Genomic DNA, 15,993 nt, shown 5'->3' on the forward strand with positions numbered 1-15,993 from the left:
GTTTGAATGATTGTATCACATTGTGTCATGGTGGTTGTTTACGCATGTATTAGCGCTGTCTGCTTGTGATCGGATCACCCAAGACACATGTTAATACCAGGTATAAACATGCTCTAAGTCCAATATTCACCTAACTATAGGTTCTGAAAAGTATTTGACTTTTTAGCTGCTGAAGCTCCATCGTGTTCACCAGCTAAGGAAAAGAGTCAGACAGAAAAGAGTTGTTACATAAAACTGCTCACAACAAGGTCTGTGGATTATCTTGAGTAACAAAGTCACGATATCTGGAAAGAGACATTGCTGTTGAGTTTTTCCAAATGCATTCTTTGGCACTTCGAGCACCACAAGCCGAGTGTCATCTGGTTCCATTATATTCGAGAAGGCAGACATCTCGGCTCGGCAACTCACACAAAAACAATCTGGACTGATCCATAGCAGTCCTACAGTTAAGAGCAAAATTGTGTATTTAGGATTTGACATACGGTCCTCACAGATATATTTTATATAACAGTCACTAGAATCAAACAACTCGTTCCATCTCTGTGCATCTTTGACTCGAGGATCTTCAGGCGACTGAGCATTGGCTTCACATTAGACTGCACGATGACCAGATGCTTCGCACGACCGTACGAGATGTTACAAGAAACTGTCACCCATCGCGTGCACATGCATTTTAACTCTACATCGCTCAAATGAACACATCAGCGTAATATGTTTGTGTAATCTGACAATAGTATAGTTGTGTAATCTGGACAGCTGTTGTTAAGACAAAGTTGATGACATAACCGCTTCAGCTCAAACTTGCTGAACTCACTCGCCAATTCCTGGGAAAGACGAACTGAATGAAATTGCAGCAGGATTAAATGTATTCATTCACTGACTTGTTGTCACATGTGGTATATTTCAACATTACCACTTGTGCTTCAGTCCAAACAATGCAGAGCTGCATGACCTCATCATACAGCCCCGAACTCAAGTTAATGAAACATAAAATCACATTTAAAGGGGGTGTGTTGGGCATTGGGACGCCAACATTTCCCTCCTCTCATGCAAGTGCACTCACGGGGCTAAAAACTGAAGTTTCCGGGACGCTGGCATTTAAGTTATGATGACCGATAAACTCTCCACTTCTCATGTGAACCCTGTGGCCCCAACAGACTCTAAACACAGAGGCCAGAGTGACTCAAACACAGCACTTCAACACATAGACTCTCCTAACGGCGCTGACTGTGATTCACTGCTGTTCAGCTCAGATGTAAACACAGCCTGTGAGCTCCAACATCCGACCTTACACAGACCCTCAGCAAAATAACAACGGTGCAACATGAACCACTGAGGTGAACATGAAACACATTCAAGGAGTTCTCAACGACTGCTGAGGTCTTCTCTGAAGTTCAAGAACGTGATACCGACTTGTGTTTGGCAATTAAGGCCTGACATTGATTATAATTAGATATAATCAATGATGTCGGCATCACAGGGTTTTCCACAGGATGTGATGTATTGATGCTGGTATGCAACTTCTAGATGACGCACTTTGATGAATTGGGCTTTGCCTACTGCTCACTCCTGTCACCATTCTGAACCAAGTGCGTAGGTTGCATTGGGTGGGGACACATATGAAACAGGGGGTTTCCATCCTCAGCCAAAAAATGTTGAGCACCAAACACTTGACTTCCTGCGTTCTGGTGAATTTTTACGCACCAATTCATGTTGTAATCGTCTTTAATTATGTCAAAATGAAAGTCCTCTGCTACTTTCATGTGTTTATTGTGGGGGATGCACATGCTCTAATTACCGAGCAGGATGTGTCCCATATGTCCGCCCCCAAAATCTACACCTGTGTTTTCAACACCACTGTTCCTGCTATGGAAGCCTTCAGGTTTCTGGAATCCACCATCTCCAAGGACTGAAAGTGGCCATCCAAATAAACACCATTAGAAGAAAGGCACAGCAGAGGGTGTACTTCCTGCTCCGATACTTCCATCACTATGTGTTCTGAATCAGCCACTCAGCAGGACAGGAACAGACTACAGCAGACAGTCAGGACTGATGAGAAAATCACTGGTGCCAGCCTGCCCTCCATCCAAGACCTATTTACCTCTAGACACAGGAAATGGGCTGGTAGCATCAGAGCACACCCTTCACACCCAGGACACCACCTTCTCTCCTCTGGTAAAACAGCCAGACTCGAGAACAGTTTCATTCCACAGGCTGTCACTATGATGAAGACTTAACACCAGTCACATAGTGTCAGGAACAATGCTTGTGCAACACCAAGCATCACCTAGAAATCTGTTGGGCATAATTCAAGCATGCTGTATACAGTGAATATATTGTCACATCCAGCTACCTCATGGATATAAAGCAACTTATGACATATATCATTCTGTATTTAATCCAGCACAATTTGCACTTTGCGCTATTTTTCTGTCTATATATAACTGATATAAATCGGTCCATGATCAGCTTTGTTGTCCATGTTTTTAGCTGTATGTCTGCGTCTAAGCCAGTGGTTCTCAAATGGCGTGCCACAGCAAATCCAGGTGTGCCGTGGGATTTTGTGATAACCACACATTATTATTAAATTATTCAACTGGGCCTATACAAAAAGCAAGAGGGTTCCTGGTTCAATCCCAGGAAGTAGCCAGGCTGGGTTTTCTCTGGGTACTCCGGCTTCCTCCCACAGTCCAAAGACATGCAGGTTAACTGGTGACTCTAAATTGTCCGTAGGTGTGAATGTGAGTGTGAATGGTTGTCTGTCTCTATGTGTCAGCCCTGCGATAGTCTGGTGACCTGTCCAGGTTGTACCCTGCCTCTTGCCCAGTGTCAGCTGGGATAGGCTCCAGCCCCCCCACGACCCCCAAGCGGTTACGAAAATGGAGCGATGGATGCCATTTCCTAATAAAGAGGCAAACTCTAGCTAAAAATGTAATTGCCATTGTGAATTCTAAATCAAAACAGCAGCAGCAAAGCAAATTACAACACAGCACCAGCGAATACGACCTACCACGGACAGAAGAGAGAGAGAAAAAAAAAGTCAGTAGACAGTATCAAAAGCTACCTGTCTGATTTTTTCTTATTGTTATTATCCAGTGTTCGTTATAGAAGCTGTTGTGCACAGATATAAATACAGGTGTGCCTTGAGATTTTGGCTTGTAGTTTGAAAATCAGAGCTCCCAAAGAGTTTTTGCTCTTTATTCTAAATGAGCCACATAAAAATGTGCAGTTAAGATATCTTCTAAACAAATTATCTAACAAGTGCTGATGATGTCACATGCTGTTTCTTGCAGCCGTAGCGTTTATAGAATAATTAACCTCAATAAAACAATTTTGGATCTTTAATTTAACCACTGCTTTTGCAGAAATTCTCCCACATGTATAGGCTCAGTGGTTCATCCGATTAAATGAGTTTGTCTTATTTTTTAATTAAAGCAACTTTCTTTAATTACTATAATGTATGGTGCTGTTTGTTAATGCAGGTGGTGCCTTCCTGGAGTGCAGCAAGCCGGAGTGTGACTGCAGTAAGAAAGTTGGTTTTTTTAAAGGCTCAGCGCCATCAAATATGAAATGAAGCAGAATATTTAGTAAGATAAAAACATGGTGAGAATTTTGGAAATGATTACATCCATCTTTTTTCCATAATTTTTCTCTGGGGTTGGATTTTACTTTCACGTTTGCTGTGGTCGACAATCCTGCATGGTTTTCCTTTAAGGGTCATGATGACTGTTAAGGATCAGGCAGGAGGTTGCAGCCTATCCCAGCATGCACTGTCTTAGGGGCAGGCTGCCAATCTGCCACAGGGCAAATGAAAGGAGACTGTCCTGCTGTAACAATTGAGCCACAAGTTTTTACACAAAAATGTAGGGCTGGGCGATACAGAGAAAATTAATATGTAACAATAGTTTTGACCAAATACCTCGATATTGATATTGCAGCAATATTGTAAGGTTTTTTTTACAAGAGATGACTTGAGACACTGTTTAGGTTTTGCTTACTCATATGCTTTTGGCAGGAGGGGAAACTCCAATACAGTGTTTTTACTTTAACTTATATGAATCATCTTGCCTTCTCTACAAGCCACATCACTAGAATAAGTGTATTTTCCTTCAGGTTCCATTATATACCCATGAACCTCTCTCAGTCAAACGTGTTTTCAATATTCAAGCTTGCTGACTCTGCTGTTACGTGTAAACACGAAGCCCTGACACAGCCGTTTAACACAGCCGTACCTCCTGTGGTGACGCTTGTCCACAGACATGGCAGCAGCTGGGGAGCTGAAACAGACCAGCCAGTCTGGACCGGGCCCAGCGACCATCCTCGCCCAGGCCGACTGCCAAAGATCTGCATCGAGCCCTCCTCTAACCGCCAGATGGATGATACGGCTGGCCCAGGGTCAGAGGCTGCCAGCTTGGAGAGCTGACACAGAGGCATGAGGAGGCGAAGATGGTGAAACAGGCCTGAAGGAAAACTGAGCCATATGGTGCCTCAAGTGTACTGCTGAGTCATTACAGAGCACTCTTTGTAGATAGCCTCGCCTCAGGGAACATGTCCCACTCACTCCCAGGGATCTTTTAATCTTCTCCGTCTGGGCCAAACGTTTCTTCTGAATTAAAACTTGAGTATCTAACTTCCAGCTTTAACTGCAGGGAGGGGAATAAAAACACTATTTCAACATGAACTCACTGAATTAATCAGTTCTACTACTCCTGTCTTACTCCCCAGCTTTATCTCTGACTAAACTTCATGCACTGGGTTCAAATCAGCCATATGAATAGAGTTACACTGTGTGATGTCGCCCCCTAGTGGACGTTCTGATCCATTCCAACCAAGCGTACAGACTCTGGTGCTTGCCAGACAGAAAGAGGTGATTACAGCCATGATTAGAAAATGATCATGGAAGCATGGGGCTGCAGTTTTCAGTTCAGCCCTTCTGGATGAAGACCAGAGGCCCTCTGGTTTGGATTTTAAACATCTAATTAGGGGCTAATTTACACGCGATATGCCAAGAAAATGGAACCACTTGTAGGACGTGAAGTACTCGTGGTACTACAGATCCCTGTTTTAGATGCAAATGCTTATACTGGTGTCAGCGTAGATTGTTTTCTAGTGCAAGAGGAGCTGTCAGGGTGTCTACAGGGATTTGACACTTTAATTTAATGCTTTTCGAGATCATTTTTTATTCAAATTTAAGACAGAATTTTCAGACAAATCACCTTTTTCTTCATCAAGCATTGCAGATTAGTATTAAGATAAGTGTAAAGGCAGGTAATATGTATGTAGTCCTGTGCAGAGGTTTGTTTTATATGGGATTATGGTTATTATTAGTGAGTCAGGTTATCTACATGTTGCAAGCTTTTATTACATAGACGAGCTTGACTCATTTTGACAGAAATAAATTCAAAGATGGGTGAATGAAATTAGATCAATTATTGGCGGCAATTAAGATCTAAAAATTCAAATTCAGAACTATATAATGACTTAAAAAGATTCATATTAATGTAAAATTTAAGGCTTTTCAGTGTGTCTCTTGAATGCATTAATTAACTTGTGTGGTTTGGTGACTGCAACAGAACCAGAGGAAACGATTAAGTCCCTTTATCCTCTGCCTTTCTGTATTTCTTTATTATTTATAGCACAGCAGCAAGAGTGTTGTAGGAACATGTTGATCCACCTCAGCAGCAATTATTTATTCCCTGGGAACAGCAGAGGGCATCAGTTTAACAGTGATACACAATCCAGAGAAGGACGTCTGCAATTACTGAAACCCAGCAGATTGACACAGTAACAGAGCATAATTGCTACTGAACCGTTGCAAACTTGTTTGGACTGAGTGGCCTCTGACTTATTCAGTGGGTGTTTGTCTCCTGAACACGTTATTAAGCCTGCGAGCGCGGCTCTCCACCACCAGAATTTAAAAGTAACAACTTAACAAAGTCTCTAAAAAAGTGGAGGCGTGTTAACTCTGCTGCATTTCCATGTTTGCAGATCGCTCGCAGATTCTGCCTCGCCGAGGTGGCGCGCAGCGTTAGAGATACGGGCACATTGAATCATAGCTGTGTTTCTATTTTAGCTGGTGGGAGAAAGGGAGAGGGAGACGGAGAGGAATAGGCTGGGAGATAGATGAAAACCAGCAGTGACAGTTTCTATCTGTAGCTCAGTCAACTCGTGGATAAGGTTACCATGGCGCCCAGTGGTGGGAAGAAATCAGGCTGATGCACTTAGCAACCAGAAAAGAGGAGCAAGCCTGTGGAGGATCTTCGATTCTTCCTCATCATCCTGTGTACTCATCACCTTACATTAAAGCCTTGCTATTCATATGAGGCAGTGAACGTGTCCGTGCACTTTCCATAAAGCGCTTTGAAGTGCTCGTCAGCTTTGTTGGTGGAAAACATTATCTTCTCTTTGTGTGGAGTTCACAGGGTTTCAAAGGGGGTTTCCTGGGATTTCCTTCAAAGACAAGAGTCAAAATGTGTTGCGTCTAATTGGATATCTGAACACAGGAAGCTCTTTGGCCCCAGTTGATGTCTGAAAATCTACCCGTCACCAATACAAATCAATTCACCTTGCCTTAGAATCTCAGACACATACACAGTGGAGGAGTGGGGGAAAATGACATGGACGGGAAACAGAAAATGAAATCCATCAGCAGGAGCTAATGATATTGCACTCTATAAACAAAGAACCGACACCCCAGCACATAATGGCAAGCTTAGAAAAAACACACGTTCAACAGCAGGCGGGCTCAAATAGATCCACAATGCCACGCTTTCAAAAGCTACACACAACAGAGCAGCGACCCCATCAAACAACAATAACACCAAGCAGGTAGACCAAGCAACGAGAGCGCACCACACTACACAATCTGAGCAGAACACACACACACACACACACACACAGCGAGCAGTGACACCCTGAAGCGAGCGCACACAGAAAAGTACACAAAGGAGTGGGAGCTGATGAGAGGAGGGAGCCACAAGACAAAATGAGACGGAGCTAAGGGAGAACGGGAGGAGGCATGCGGAGGCGGAGAGGTGGTGGTAGTGGAGGAGGAGGAGGACGAGGAGGGGGAGGTGGGGAACTGAGCTCACAAACGTGTAAAAAGACAGACGAGAGTGATTTCCAATTCTAACATTTATTAGATCGACTCAATCACAGGTACAGAGTTTATTGGCAGTGATTATCTACAACAGGAATCTAAAGAGGGAGTGAATGACCCAGATAAAGAATGAAAGGCAATTCAACAATGTCACCAGCGCTAAGGAGCACTTGTCCTCCAATGACTAATTATTTTCACCATTGCTCAAATTGCTACAGCAGCAGCTGACACCGATTCATGACTCACTGGTTTTGGTGAGTGAGAAGAAAATAAGCTTTTTGACATTGTTGAATTGCTCTTAACTGGAGGTGGTGGGATGGAGAGGAACACAGCATTTGTTTTCGTAATGACTGTTTAGCATTCGCAGGTCCAACACTGTAAAACAATTTCATGGCTCTGCTTTGCTTCCATGTTTTCTAATTGCACACAATGAGCCTGTGATGCCAGGAAACTGCTGCTAATGTCATTACTTTCAATTGCTCTGAATTATACTCCTCAGCACAACATTCACTGACTACAGTACTGTCAAATATTGATCATTATCTGTATGCACTAATATGCATAAATTATTTATTCAGAAGCTCTGCAATCAGTTACATCAGCACTCTCATGCACCCAACACTACTAAATAAACTAAATATTTAACTGGAGTAAACTGATCCCAGTCATGTGGCGAACCCAACAATTTGTGGCATGGGAAGTGACATCCAAGTAAACGTTACTCACTGAACAAAATATACACATCACTATTTACAAGGTGATCCGAGTGTAATTAAGATCAATCACACACATGCTTTGCTAAGATTAATCAAACAAATCAGTTTAAATGAACGGCAAACTGAGAAAGAGTCAATTTGTCATTAAAGTGCATCAGAGTCAGTGTAGAGGGAGTTTTGTCGTGAAGGCAGTCGGGTTCAGACCGCCGGGGAGAGAGCGCACACATGCACGTACAACACACGCAAACACACAGAGCACTGGTTTGTTACACTGTAGAAATACCTGAAGTGGACTTTCCCTCTTCACCTGCGTCTTGAGACTTGGGGCAGGGTGGCGGCGGGGTGAAGTTGGCTTCAGGCAGGCTGTTGTCGAAGGACGGTATGGAGGACGGCGATGGAGGCAGCAGGGTGCTGTTGGGGCTGTTGATGTCGCCCTCCCCCACCAGGGTCAGGTCAGTGTGGGTGTCCTCCTCCACCGTGCGGAGGCTTGGCCGGGAGTCTATGGGCCGGGGGATGGGGGACAGGTGGGTGCCAAAAGTTGGGTGGCGAGGAGGGGGCATCAGGCACCGCCTGGTCCCGGAGTGTCCGTTGGCGCTGGAGCTGAGGGAGGAGTCCAGGCTCTCCGAACGAAGGCTGGCGGTGAGGGCCCCCCGTGAGGATATGCCGTTCTCCCGGCGGTCGGGAGTGGAGCAGGCCAGGTCAGAGGAGATGGAGCAGGAGGAGGTGGGTGGAGTTAGACGCAGGAAGTCGGGAAGCACCAGGTCTTCTTTGCTCAGGAGTCCGCGCTGGTCGTTGGCTCGGGTGCTCTGCGCCCGGCTCAGCAGCTCAAAGAATTCTGCAAAACACATCAAACAAGTCTCCTCACTTAAACTTTCAACACAGGTGAGCACCTGGAAGAGAGGGATTAGTGGAGGTTTAACATGCAGCGTAGCAGCCTCACACCTGACGGAGAAAATAACCCTCCACAGCTGCCAGAGATATCAGTTAGTCCTGACGCAAAGCAAAGCTAAGAAATCCACCATTAAGTCCAAAAACAGAGAGAAAGAGAAAGAAGGAAAAGAGGGATTTACCTTCAGCTTCATCTATATTAATCTTTTTCTGTTTTCTCTTTTCCCCTGGGAGTGCTGAGTCTGGTCCACTTGCTCTCAGAGAAAAGTCCTTTGGTGTTGACCTCTCATCTCCCTGCAGATGCAACAATAACAATGCACTCTGTTAGGGGATGGAGGGACGGCGAGGGGAGGGGGGAGGAGGGGGTCGTGAGGCTAAGCATGAGCTGCCGAGCACCCTACTGAGCAGAGTGTCCAGATTTACTGAGACCCTCATGTAAAGACGAGCCTTGTCCATCTGCCGGCTCTGCGTCTTCACTGACCTCGCTAGCATCTAGACCGAGTGCTGTCTGCCTACATATGGTAGTAACTCAAGCATGGAAAACACGAGCGAGTGAGTCAGCCACAGGCAGTGTTAGGGCGAAGGATACCAACAAATCAGGAAATACACACCAATTTGAAGCTTGTCAAAGATTGTAAATGTTAATAAAGATTTGTGTGGGCCACTAAACGATACTGAATGTTGCAGAAGCAGCGCAGCAATAGGAAAGGACACCACATCTGGATTTTTTAAGCAGCATGTATGAGGATAGATATGTTGTGAGTACTTACTGCAGCAGAATAACTCCTGGTTGGAGGGTGGTTTTTTAGGGAGGAAGACTTGGGTTTGTCTGTTTGAAAGAGATACAAGAGAGAGATGAAAAATTCATCAGGGTGAGAAATTGATGAGGAGAGTGAGACAGAGAAGAGAGAAGAGGACACTTTACACAAAACAGGCATCAAAATTTGAATATGTTAACCAGGGGAATAACAGAGGTGGACATGATTTACAAATGGCAGTTAAAGGTCCAGTGTGTAGGATTTAGGAGGACATATTAGCAGAAATGGAATTTATTATAATAAGTATGTTTTCTTTCTAGTGCAAAATCACCTGAAAATAAGTTGTTGTCTTTTCTTTAAAATGAGCTGTTTGCATCTACATAGGGAGCAGGGCCTCTCCATATTGCACCACCATGTTTCTACAGTAGCCAAAAACGGACAAACCTAACACTGGCTCTAGATAGGGCCATATGCGTTTTCAAATTAGCCACTGTAGTAGCAGCAGCCCTTTAACGACGAGCCCAACAGCTTTGGAAAAACACAGATTTTTTTAACATGGATCTGCGTTAATCAGTGTTTTTACTGGTTAAATTTGTCTCCTGATAAAAACCTCTTGAACCTCCTTAAGTTATCAGACAAAAAAAGGTGAGCACATATTAGCAGGCGCTGTGCTAGCAGCCCATCTTTGACAATCCAAACAGCGCTGGATGAACAGCAATTTGTAAGATGAAACTGCTTTATTCAGTGCTTTTAACAGTTAATAATCAGATTAATTAATGATCTGATTGCTGGTAAAAAAAACCCTCTGAACACTGAACACTCAAGGAATTCAAACCATGAGTTCACACTTGGCACATGGGAGAAGTTTTAGCTGGTTGAAATCAGCAATCCCCACCACTAGGCGTCACTAAATCCTACATCAGGAATACTCAACTTGTTTTCCCCAGGGGCCACTTTCACAAAATTTCAGGCAGCCAGGGGCCGGTCGCAACTTGCATACGTCAGCTTTACGTAGGGGCGTTTCTAAGTTTCTTCGTAATTCATTCAGCGCTTAGCCTGGAACCTCTGTCAAAGGTCAAGGAGATCTTCCCCTGGCACTTTTTTGATATACAATATATACTATTTTGATGCTTTTAATGCCTTCTGGTACCTTATTTATCTTAAAAGCGCAAAAAAATCCAACTTTTAATGAACTTCTTTTCATTTCGAATTAAAAAATGGTTGGAGAGCCACATGGAACATGGTCAGTGTCCTTGAAATTTCTCCTTTAAAGTCCAGTGTGTAGAATTTAGTGGCATCTAGCTGTGATGTTTCAGAACTAAAACTTCTCCTGTGTGCCAAGTGTGTAGAAAAACTACAGTGGCTGACGTGAAACATGGCTTTATCTAGATCCAATGTTTGGTTTGTCCTTTCTGAGCTTCTGTAGAGCAACATGGCAGACTCTCTGGAGCAGGAGTGTTGCGTATGTAGATATAAACGGCTCATACTAAGGTAAGAAAAACACAAACATTCCCTGTTTTCAGGTGATTATGAAAATATAGTTAAGAGTAGGGTTTTTTTTGGTAAATCTGTAATATTAAGTATTAAATATTGGGTAACAGTGTGTTTTGATGGCCTTACCTTTCCCTGAAGCTGGGTCCGTTCGCTCCAGCACAACCCGCAAACCATCCAAACTCGATATGGGGGCACCCAGGTCCAACGGCTCAGTTTCTCCGCTCTAAAACCAAACACAGTTTACTGGTCAGCACGTTATTACCTCCAACTGTTGTGCACAAGTCTATGGTACAGTTTCTCTCAGCATATTGAGCACATGGCTGATATTTGAGTTCAGGAGCCTTTGCTTAATTCATAAACCATCTTTCAGCCCGGGTCTACTGTATAATACAGTTATAATGCCTGGAAACCCAAAGGACTAAAATAAATCATCTGGCAGGGGTTTAGGGGAGGAGTAAAGAGTTGGCATGTTTGAGGAGTGTCGTCATTCTTAATTATAGCCCTGGTGCTCCATCTTCGGAGGCTGGGCTGAGTCAGAGTGCTAACCACCGTGTAGAGATGGAAAAGGATGCGGTCGCTTCCCTCCCCTAACCATGATACTCCACCCTGCGGCACTGTCACACACTACACATGGGCTGCTCCCTGGACACACACAGGAGCTTCAAAAAGATCGAGGCATCGTAGCCACCGGGGACGACTTACTATTTTGGCCACAAGATCGCTGAGGTGGAGGCCGTATTTGGCCACCACGGGACGCAGGACCTCAGTGACTGGTTTGGTAGGTTTGGCTTTCAGCCCCACGGAGCGGTTAATGGGCACCAGGTCCAGTCTGGGAGCAGGAGGAAGAGCACAAGTTAATTTTAGCTTAGACAGGAAATGTGACTCTCAAAGAAAATTGACAGATCCAAGCAAAATATTCAGACCTAAACAAGGTCCTCTTCTCCAGTCTCAAATCTCGTGAACTAAGGGTCAAACAGTCTTGGTCCAACACCAAAGGCTGTGAGAGAAAAAAAAATCCATTAAACTACACATCAGCAACACACTGAATACTGTAAACTATTTACACAGTCATTGTCCATTTTAATCCTCAGCTTTTGTCTCTGAAATTCTAACAATGACTCCTCACAAAATAAAGCATGTGTAAACGGCAAGTGTTGTTGTACTTTATTCATTAAACTTTGATTTATAACAAACAGAAAGTTGAGTCAATTCATTCAGGATGTGCTTGCAGCAGTGTTCCGCTCGCTGATGTATTAGCAGCAGATGTTTTCAGCATTTCTCAGTGTTTTTTTGGCGCCTGCCTCCCTCACCTTCTCCCCTCCCACCAGGAAGAGGTCAACAGCAGCGATGTTGATGTTAATGTTTTGACAGAGATCTTGGAGGACTTCCCTTATGGAGGCTCCGGGCCGAAGACTGATAGAAGAGCAGGAACCGTCAGGCAGCATCACACTGCAGTGTTTGGGGGAGCGCTCCCAAACTGAGTGGCGATTATCAGCCTGAGGACACAAGATTTTAAAAAAAGAGTCAAAACTTAACATGCCTTCAGAGTGCAAGCACAAGCAACAGCTGACTGCAGGTCACCCTCTGAGAGAGGTGTCTCTAACAGCAGAATACAGAACCTTTAACTATACATAGATTCAGTTGGAATTGCAGATAGTTTTTCTTTACAACCTGATTTATGCCATCCATACACAAATAATGAGTGGGCTGACAAGCAAAAAAAAAGAAGCATCAACTCTGGCCTATTATGATGGCTTCACCAGACACTGGGCTCTGTGTTGCCATGGTGATCTGTCCAGAGGAATCTTACCTCAATCTTGCCAGCAGAGCAGGAAGTCGGCATCTCCAGACTGGTACCGGACGACAAGGAGCCCTGGGACTCCCTCCGCCCATTACTGCCCCAGTAGTCTGCGGAGACCAGCACAGAGGGTGATGAGTTCACGCAGATAAGAGACACTTGCAAACTACTTTCATTTGATGACAATACGCAACACGGCGACAGTGTCAAGCTATAGCTGACAAGTTTTTTTGGATTTATGGTCATAGTTTGACCCAAAGTCTTGGCAGGAAAAGAGATATTTTGCCTCCTTCAAAACTTAGTGGATGAAACTCTTTGGTGTGCAAAAATGCCAGAGTTGCATCAAGTATGTTTTTGCTAGTGTGCCAGCGTTGTGTGTGTAATACTTTGATGACCGCGGGGCAGCTGTGTTTCTACATGCCTCCCCCGCAAGTAGCTCATGGCAACCCTGGAGTTGGCAGAGATTTGGTGTCTTGTTCAAGGACACATCAGCACTTGGGGGAAGTTAGTGTGGTGCAAAAGCTTAAAACCGCGGGGATCTCTGTGACCAGCAGGCGACGGGCTTGTTAATCAATTTCTCACCGAGGTTAATGTCCCCTATGTCCTTTTTCTTTGGGCCCTTCCCGAAGCTCCTGTTGCGGGACCACGAGAAGAAGATGCCGCGTTTTTTGTCGGCGCTCTCGTCCCTGCTGTCTTCATTCAGTGACCTCCCTGACCTCTGCTTCCTGGCGTCCTGTTGATCGGAGGACAAAAACAAAGATTTAACCTGCTGTGTCTGGTTGATGAGCAATGTCACCTCCACATCGTATTTCCGTGACCAGCTGCTGTGAAACAATAGTGGTACCTTTTTGGGAGTGGAGAGTGTAGAGCGGTCAGAGCTGGCACTGTGTTTTGAGGGCGCAGGACTGCAGGGGATCTGGTAGGGGTCCGGCAAGGGTCGGCCATCCACCTCTGCACGCATGCACTCTTGGTAGAGGGAGGACTTGAGGAATCGTGAATAGCTGTCAAACTTCATCAGGTTGAAGATCTGTAGATGTGAAAACAAAGGGTGGTGTTAGTGAGAGAAATAAAGCGTTGGAGAGCAAAGAGGCATGTAGGGAAGAGCAAATGAGACACAGACAGAAACAAGAGAGAAGAAACTACTAGTGTTAACATATGGTTACAGCTGATGTTATGACAGGTGTCTCAACAGTTAACAATTTATCATGCTCGTGCGCAGGCTGGAAATATACAGATCTCTGACTGCATGTCTATGTGTCTGTGTGTACACTATGCGCTAGATTCTCTGTGGGTGTGTGCCAGTTTGTGTTTATCTCTCTGGTAAAGGCTCAGAGCCTTTTCGTAAACAAACCCAGATGGCCACCGAAAAAACCCAATATGCTTGAGCAAAGTGACTAAAGGCTAGATGAGAACAACCCCCCCACCACCACCACCACTGTCAAGAAAAACATCTTGATCTTCAGTGCTGATACGGAACGGCTGAATTATTTAAATAAGCGAAAGTCTAAATTAACCAAAGATATGAAACATTTAAATATTTGCAGAAGAAACACATTATTTACCAACTAATAGGCTATGGTTATTAGATGAGCTTGCTACTGCTGCTGTCTTGTTAGTACCTGTAACTGCTGCGTCTTGAACATGTCGGGCCGTGGGGAGGTGAGGACGTCATCGGCCAGCTGGGCTTGGCTGTCGATGTTGACCGGCATGGTGGCCTTGCTGGACAGGAAGCTGTTGTAGATCTCTCCAGCTCTCTGAGACAGCTGCAAAACAGAGGTTTGATGATGCAGAGTTTCAAGAACAAGGACAGAAAATTATGTCCCTACATTTCTTTATATCTTCTCTTTTATTTATATATTTTGCAGACAAATTATATAAGCATCAGGATGTAACTTCATGTGGACTGAATCTTTGTGAGCAGTTGCTATTTTATTATTGTGGTTGCAAAGACTTCCTGCTTTTCTCAACTAAAATGACATGGAATATAATTTCAAGACATTTAAGAAGGTCTCCTTGGACTTTTAGAAACAAAGATGAACATTACTCACTATTTTCTGCCATTTTATAGACCAAATCATTCATCAGTGGCTCTAAAAAATAATCTGCAGATGTATCTTTAAAAAAATAAATAAATAAATGTTAGTTGCCCCATTAATTATTTCTTTATTTCTTTTCTCCTTTAAGCTTCTGAAATATTATTCAAATTAAATAATTTGGGGAAGAAAACATCGCTTGATGTTTAGTCTCTTGAGGGGGTCACACCTGGACTCTGTGTTAAAGGGGACCAATAGGCCGTGGCCACACTGCATGCATGAGCAGAGCATGACGGCTGCCTCACTCAGCTGACGCGGGCTTGCATGCTTTCAGTGTTCACACATACAGCGTTGTTGCTGCCTGCTGCTATATCTACTGTATTTCCACAATTAATAGCCAATACTCCACTCATTAAAGGATTCTGTCCACATAAACGTTGTCAGAGAGCTTTTATTTTGAAACAGAAACTGGATAGGTTGAGTAAAACAGAATTATTTATATTTCTTCATGTCTATGAGTGATCTAGACATTGAAACTGTATTGAGAGGTGGTATAACGTCACTAAAGACCATTTTCACTGTTCATTCTTGATGGGAACTGCATGCATCACGTGTGAAAAATGACAGGCCTCCAAATCTCTAGATGTGCCACAGCTGAGCAGCACTGCTCACACAGACAGTGTGGCTGTTCTAACCATGACACAGTCACAAAAAATGACACACTGTTCATGCATGCAGTGTGGGCCTGGGCTTAATGCTCATTTTCAGGTTCATACTTGTATTCTGGGTTTAAACTAGAACATGTTTACACAAGTTAATGGTCATAAACACTTTATTTTCCTCACGCTGTCTGTGCTGGAACACCAGTATTCACCCTCTGTCTGAGACACTTTGTTTTAGCGCTTGTCTGCTCTGATTGGTCAGTGTTTTGTGTCTGTGCTTTCTGCATCTCTGCACCATCACTGCAGTTGGAGATAGACTGTAACACAGTACAGTGACACTTTCTACCATTAAATTCACCGACAAAAGCTGTGTCCACAACTGGACGTGTTCCAGTAGGAATATGATCCAAAATAGAGACAGAATTAACAACATCGGCAACCAAGATTGCAAGTTTCCTGACATTAGCATGTAGCTACATGTAGCACTGTAGCTACATGATATAAACCCTTGCAGTAGCGTGCCTGGAGCAGATAACCATAAAAAG

The 15,993-nt window shown here is 44.1% G+C and overlaps 1 protein-coding gene across 3 annotated transcripts in view; it reads right to left on the bottom strand.

Annotated features, from left to right (window-relative positions):
- The window catches only part of rgs12a (regulator of G protein signaling 12a), a 46,609-nt gene that overhangs the window by 2,641 nt on the left and 27,975 nt on the right, over window positions 1-15,993 (bottom strand). For all 3 annotated transcript variants that reach the window (XM_049568775.1, XM_049568776.1, XM_049568777.1), the window contains 11 exons: window positions 14,373-14,516; window positions 13,598-13,780; window positions 13,336-13,486; window positions 12,766-12,863; window positions 12,266-12,451; window positions 11,879-11,952; window positions 11,658-11,784; window positions 11,082-11,178; window positions 9,474-9,532; window positions 8,886-8,997; window positions 8,099-8,650 (listed from right to left, as the gene is read on the bottom strand). In XM_049568775.1, the coding sequence (XP_049424732.1) occupies window positions 8,099-8,650; window positions 8,886-8,997; window positions 9,474-9,532; window positions 11,082-11,178; window positions 11,658-11,784; window positions 11,879-11,952; window positions 12,266-12,451; window positions 12,766-12,863; window positions 13,336-13,486; window positions 13,598-13,780; window positions 14,373-14,516 (1,783 nt within the window). The remainder of the gene's footprint in view (window positions 1-8,098; window positions 8,651-8,885; window positions 8,998-9,473; window positions 9,533-11,081; window positions 11,179-11,657; window positions 11,785-11,878; window positions 11,953-12,265; window positions 12,452-12,765; window positions 12,864-13,335; window positions 13,487-13,597; window positions 13,781-14,372; window positions 14,517-15,993) is intronic.

The sequence above is a fragment of the Epinephelus fuscoguttatus genome, linkage group LG23, assembly GCF_011397635.1.
Source record: "Epinephelus fuscoguttatus linkage group LG23, E.fuscoguttatus.final_Chr_v1".
Taxonomy (NCBI): Eukaryota; Metazoa; Chordata; class Actinopteri; order Perciformes; family Serranidae; genus Epinephelus; species Epinephelus fuscoguttatus.